Below are 6,705 nucleotides of genomic sequence, written 5' to 3' on the forward strand. Positions count from 1 at the left end.
CACCATGAAGAAAGGTCCCCCAAGCTAGGACCTCCTGCTCCTCTCACGATATGACTCATCACTCTCTAATTGAGCATGGATGATCATTAGAGTGTCAAGATAACCCCATATCAGCTTCTTACAATTTATATTATTTATACACATGAATCCCCTAATAAGATATTCCTCCTTGGAATTCTCGTTAACAATAATTCAGTCATACCTAGATAACCTCATTCCACATTTTATCCACACAATTTAAACCATGAAGCATTAATGAAAGAAATAAAATAACCCAGACCAATGCCCTAGAATACCCAAAACAACTCAAAAATCCACCCTGCTAGCTGGCACTCAGCGCTGCCGAGACAGAGAGTTGGCACCCAGCTGGCGCTCAGCATACTGTCACCCGAGAGCTGGCGCTTAGGCGTAAAAAAAGGACCGCTCAGCGACATGACAAATCCCATTTCCTCTTTTTCTTTGACTTTACTCCCTTGACCTTCAACTTCTAATACTTCTTAAGACCTTAAAACACTAAGAAACCCATGGAAATACCATTGTACTTAGATTTGCCACTCCAACCTAATTTAAGCTCTCTAAACAACCCAATTTCAATTCTAACTCTTAGACCAATCATGTTACTGATTTTCCTACACAAACAACTTTAAATTGACTCGAAAATAAACCTTAAGCCAACTCTTACTCCACAGAACTGCTCTTTTACAAATTCACTACCCAAAACCCTTTTAATGGACTTGAAATCACTTCAACCAATCTTCACCAACTCATTTATGCATAATAAACCAAATTTTTACTGGTTTAACCACTCTCACAAGTCCAAATGGACTTCAAAACAACCCCTAAACATCCCTTTTACCCAACCCACTACTTACTAAAAAATCCACCTACCAAAACCCTTAATTTTCACTCCAAAACAAGTAAGATTTGAACTTATTTTATCTTCCTCCCTTAACCTTCTAAACGTTGACCATCTAATGATGATAACCAATCATAAACCACTCCAAAACAAATACCAAACTGCATATTTCACATTATGATCATTATTCCAAAAATTGACATACCCACTTCATCAATTTAAGCAACAAATTGGACTGTAGTTTTCATACCTTCCCAAACATCATTATTAATACCCTTTTATCTCATAATACATTAAGTTCATCATGCAACAACTCATAATAGCAACCACACCTTCATAATTCTAAAAACACATCATAAGTTTACAAGCATTCAACACTTTTCCCTAAATTTAACCTCATAAATTACCATAGAATCACATACACAAAATTCACAGATTTCAAACATCTTACTATACCTATGAAAAACAAATTGTCTTCCCTTACCTTAGGGAAAACTAAGATAGTTCAACAATTTCTCGCTTGACGCTCCCACCACGAAGAATTTTAAGAAAACACCTACAATTGACGAAATGATAATTAAGATGAAATCTTAGGACCTATAATTAACCAAGAACCAAAGAAGAAGTTCAATTGAAACATGCAGGCAGATTTGGTACGCATGATCATAAACCTATATACTGAAAAAAGGGGTAGAAACTTACTTGTTATAAATAGAGAATCAATCGGTTGAAAGTGGAGAATACTTCGCCGTGATCCTCTAGGAACGTTCTGATCGTCAAACAGAAGATCAGAGAGTAAGAAAATGTAGAGAGAAGATAGAGAGAGTTTAAAAAACGAGTTCTAAAGAGATGAAGTGTGTTTTAAGCAATGAGACGACTCTATGAAATTTTATCTATAGTATCGACTTATTTTTATTTTAAAATAATTGGTCTCATTAGTTTAAAATACTTATCTATTCTAATACTTCATTTTCTAGGTTATTACAAATTAAACGAAAATATATTTTTAACTTGTTTTGTTAAATAGTCCTTCAAATTTAAAAATATTTTTTTTACACTTTAAATATAAAATTGAATTTTATGTCCCTTGAATTTAAAATTAGTTTTTATGTTCTCCGTGTTAAAAAATATGTGTAGTATTTAAAAGTGTTGTTCTAAGTATTCTAATTTTGAAATACTCCATTTTTATTTTCAAATTTTATATTATCAAAGAATTATTAAGGTTACTAACAAGTGTTTAAGTAGAGAAAAATAATGTTAAAATTAAGGCTTTGAAAATATGTTTTTATGTTTTAATTCTTAAAAAAATTTAAAATGAATTTAAGGGTTTGAAACGATATTATTAAAAAAATTAATTTCATTATTTTTGTTACTTGTGTAATATTATTATTAGTTCGCAAATATCAAAACAACATTTTTGAAATTCAGAGACAAGAAAAGAAGCCATTTTTAATTTGAAAGAGTAAATATAAAAGTAACCAAATTTTGAGGGAATAGAGAGACATATTTTAGCCTATATAAAATGCCTATAAATAAAATAATAATTTAATATTATATTAAAATACCTGTAATATATTATGTTTTAAAAATATTTTTTTTATTATTTTTGTCAGTTGATTATACTATGTATATATTTTAAAAGTTGTAAAAAAATTGTTAAAAAAAACTTTTCCTTTTTAAAAAGAGTTATTGGACTTAAAGAGGCCCACAAAATCCCAAAACTAAAACCCTAATATGACCCAACCCACTAATTTATCGAACAGACAACATAGAAAGGAAAAGGGAGAGCAGTGAGATCGATCAAATGCGAACGTCGAAACGCTGAAAATCTGACAAGAGAGAAACAGTGAACCACGGAATTGTTACCCAGGTGCGTTCTGCTTCAATTTCACCAAGAGACAAACAATTCTAGTGTCGTTTTTGCTTTTTTAATATTGTCCAACCTTCTAGTGAACTAGGTTCGAAGATGTGGTATCCGAACAGGACCAATGAGTCCAATAATGTTTCAAAAATCTCTACAAACGTAAGTTTCAGTTCTGTTTTTTCTGCTTTCAGGGTGAATTGTTTTATTGGATTAGGCGAACCCGATGGGTGTTAAACGCGATTGATTTTCCATTCTGAGAGACTGTATAGGAATCAGTTGAGAATGAGTTTACTTTCAAGAATAAGGCATCATTTACCCCATGGTTTGTGTAGGCGAACTTTTCAGCCAACAGTAGTGCGGCTTAACTTTAGTAAGATAAGTGCTTTTTCAAGAAATTTTGGTCAGCCTGCAAGGAAAGAGGAGGAGGATGTAGACGAAGTGGAAATTGACCAAAGAAGTCTTCCAGCTGATTTTGATCCTTCTACATTTGATCCCGATGATCATCGAGGTCCTCCATCAGAAAGAGTTTTCAGGCTTGTTGATGAAATTGCATCTCTTACGGTAGCTGAAGCTGCAGAATTGGGTCTTGTTCTGATGAAGAAAATGGGAGTGAAGGAGATGCCTAATGTGGGATTTATGAAAGCAGGAGCGGGGAATTTGGCTGGAATGGCAGCGAAAGCCCCAGCTGAGGCCAAGGAGGAGCAAAAGCCGGAAAAAACTGTGTTTGAATTGAAATTGGAGTCCTACGAAGCGGCTTCCAAAATCAAAATCATCAAGGAGGTCCGGGGCTTTACTGATTTAGGTTTGAAGGAAGCTAAGGATTTGGTGGAGAAAACACCTTCTGTTTTAAAGAAAGGTGTTTCAAAAGAAGAAGGGGAGAAGATAATGGAGAAACTGAAAGCTCTTGGTGCAAAAGTTGTTATGGAATGATGTATGTTGTTTCATTTTAGCTGTCTGAAATTTAGAAAATTTCATAATGATGGCCGAGGACACTGCAAAATTTTGCTGGTGCTGTGTTAATTTTTAGCATGAACTGGAATTTGATTTTATGCAGCTTTGCAACATTATTGTTCTGTTCCCTCTTAAAGGAATAATTGTTGTATTCCTACGTACGATACTCATTAACATTACTTTTTATAAATAAATTAGTGTTCTCTAGACCTTTTCGTGTGTCAATTGAATTTTGTTGCAGTTACCAGCCACAGACACTTGCACTCTTTGAACTTTTGAACCTTCACATTCGGACCATAAATGAGAATCATCAACCAAGGAAAACCTTATCTGAATTGAGTTTAGATAAACAGTACACGGGTTTGTGTACGTCAGGTTTTCAGTTTGAAGGACTGAAGTAGATGTAAAAGGTAAAGTTGACAAACAAGTTAATCTCGTTTGATTTTGATTTCAACATTAGCTTTACTATCTGCATGTTCGATTTAAAGTTGCAAAATTGAGCGTTCTAATGTATGAACCATTTATGAAATTTTTGTTGCTATAAATGCTTTTAATCCAAAATGCATGACTTTGTCTTGAAGAAGTCACTAAAGGGGGAGTTGCACTAACAAACTCGGTATGCAAATAAACGTTAGCCAAATTCAAGTTTACAAACTTTAATCCTATCATAACCTTAATTAAGTTCATATTGAATATGTGCTTATGATTTGATAAACATTTGAATTTTGGGTGCATTAACCCTAATACTTCTCCCATTTTCTCCGGAACCAAGGTAATGAGTAACTGGATTTTGAGTAGTTTTGGATAAACAGTTTAATTAGACTCTTTTATTGATAAACAATTTAAATTTAGGCCACATTTGGAAAACCACTATGGCTAAGTTGCTTTATAGTCGAGGAAATCAACTTGTTGAACTGTTTCACAGACTTTAGGAGCTGTTTTCAAAATTTATCTGTGATTTTATTGAAATAAGTTGAAAATAACTCACATATCATTAGTTCTTCCAAACACTTGTGTAAGTGTTTATCACAATATAAGCTCAATTATTTTTGCTATTTTGTTATGATTTTTGCAGTAAATGTAAACATTTTCATGTAATACTTGACAAAGTGAGGGAAAGCACAAGTGGTCTAGAGGAGTGAAGACAAATAATTCTCCTAAATAAGATTGTGATGAAGCAATTGTACTACTATTGTGATCTATATTGTCTTTGAATAGAAACTCCTCCAAACCAAAGTTATTGAAAGAAAAACAATCTAGATTGTCTCAAATGTGAAACAAAACTATACATTGATTACAATCTTTTTTTGCATATATTAGTACTAAAAACTGCATGCTCTATACTTAATCATTATGCATTGCTCTTGCTTTGTGTTCACAATTCTTTGAATTAACATTTGACATATTCTTCTGCAGTTTGTTATCTTGGATGAAGCAGATTGAGTTCGGGATGTTTGTTTTCAGGAGGCATTGAAATTTGTCTTTCAGTGCTTACCTGAAAATGGACCAAATCAATTCTTTTCTGCAACAACTACAAGTAATATGCAATAGTTGCGTGAACATTACCAAGAAAATATGTATGTCTACGAGGCATATGAAGGCTTTAAAACAGTTGAATCACTTAAGCAACAGGTCATATTCATCTGTAAAACGGTAAAGGATGCACACTTCGTGCATATTCTATGTAAAAATGGAAGAATGGGAATTCGGTCTGCTATGGTGTTTATCTCAACGTGCATGTATCTTTCTAGATTGCATGTTTGAATTTTTTTTACCATTTTTTCTGCATTATTGTTTGTTATTAATTTTTCTTCTTGGTCCATAGCTATATTTTTTTTGTGATGTTATAGGAAAATGTTGCTTCCTTTAGCTTTAGTGTATTAAACAACCCTGCCTGCTAACTGATGAGTCCCGGTTTTGCAGATTGTTAGTTAAGATTGCTTCCTTTTGTTTTAGATTGTTCGTATTTCCTAGTTTTAGTTCATATTTGGTTTTTCTAGAATAAATTGCCAAAATTCCAAAATTGTTATTTTGAAGTTTTTAGATAGATTTTTTGGTACAATCTGAATTTGTGTAGAATGTTAGTCCTTTTAAAGAATAAAGTTTAGTTTTGAACTTAGTTTTGAAGTAGAAAGTAGACATTTTTTAGAGGTTAAGATTGCTTCCTTGGGTTTTTAGATTGTTCCTATTTCTTAGTCTTAGCTCATATTTGGTTTTTCTAGAATATATTGCCAAAATTCCAAAAATATGTTGTTTTGAAGTTTTTAGATAGAGTTTTTAGTACAATCTGAAATTTTGTAGAATGCTAGTCCTTTTAAAGAATAAAGTTTAGTTTTGCACTTAGTTTTGAAGTAGAAAGTAGGCATTTCAGCTTTGATTTTAATTGCATTGTGTATTTCAGCATGGAGCATTTAATTGTAAATAAATTTGTCTTGTTATATCAGTTTTTGGTGCAGTTTTTAGCTAGTCCAGATTGCTTTAATTGAACTTATCATAAAAGCAAGCAGCAGTATCACTTGGTGCAGCCAATGAATGAATGTGCTGGTTGTCTTAAAGTCTGAAAAAGCTGGATCAGTGAGCAAAGCATGGGTCGTGTGGTCAATTCATCATTGAAGAAACGAATGTGAGAGACCTGCACCAGAATTGCACCTATGCTGAAATCACAAGTTGCCACATGCTGGAGTAAGCCAAGGCAAGAGCTGCACCTTAGACAATCAGTTACTACGCATTTGAGTGAGGATCAAGTTTGACCATGAGTGTGACTGGAGAATGGCTGGAGTTGTATTGGTGACCTGTGCTATCCAGTGAAGAACTTAAAGAGACAGAGTATGCATGAGGATGACTTTCAATGGCCTGGACAGAAGATTGAAGCTGAACTGTTGTACTTGCTACCTTTTTAACTTGTAAACATGTTTTGACTGGCCTGGACAGATTGTAAATAAATTTTACCTGTTATTAGCAGTTCTAAAGACTGGTTATAGACAGTTTTACAGGTTTTTCAGTTTTAGAAATAGAGAGAAGCCTATATAAGGCC

The 6,705-nt window shown here is 33.3% G+C and overlaps 1 protein-coding gene across 1 annotated transcript; it reads left to right on the plus strand.

Annotated features, from left to right (window-relative positions):
* The first annotated feature begins 2,583 nt into the window (after positions 1-2,583).
* On the plus strand, positions 2,584-3,880 carry LOC124840229 (uncharacterized). The gene is made up of 2 exons (XM_047316242.2): positions 2,584-2,726; positions 2,912-3,880. The coding sequence occupies exon 2, from the start codon at positions 3,003-3,005 to the stop codon at positions 3,648-3,650; it is 648 nt and encodes a 215-aa protein (XP_047172198.1). The 5' UTR covers positions 2,584-2,726; positions 2,912-3,002; the 3' UTR covers positions 3,651-3,880.
* The last annotated feature ends 2,825 nt before the right edge of the window (positions 3,881-6,705 follow it).

Source organism: Vigna umbellata, chromosome 6, assembly GCF_029865625.1.
Source record: "Vigna umbellata cultivar VRB3 chromosome 6, Vumbellata_1.0, whole genome shotgun sequence".
In the NCBI taxonomy this organism is placed as follows: Eukaryota; Viridiplantae; Streptophyta; class Magnoliopsida; order Fabales; family Fabaceae; genus Vigna; species Vigna umbellata.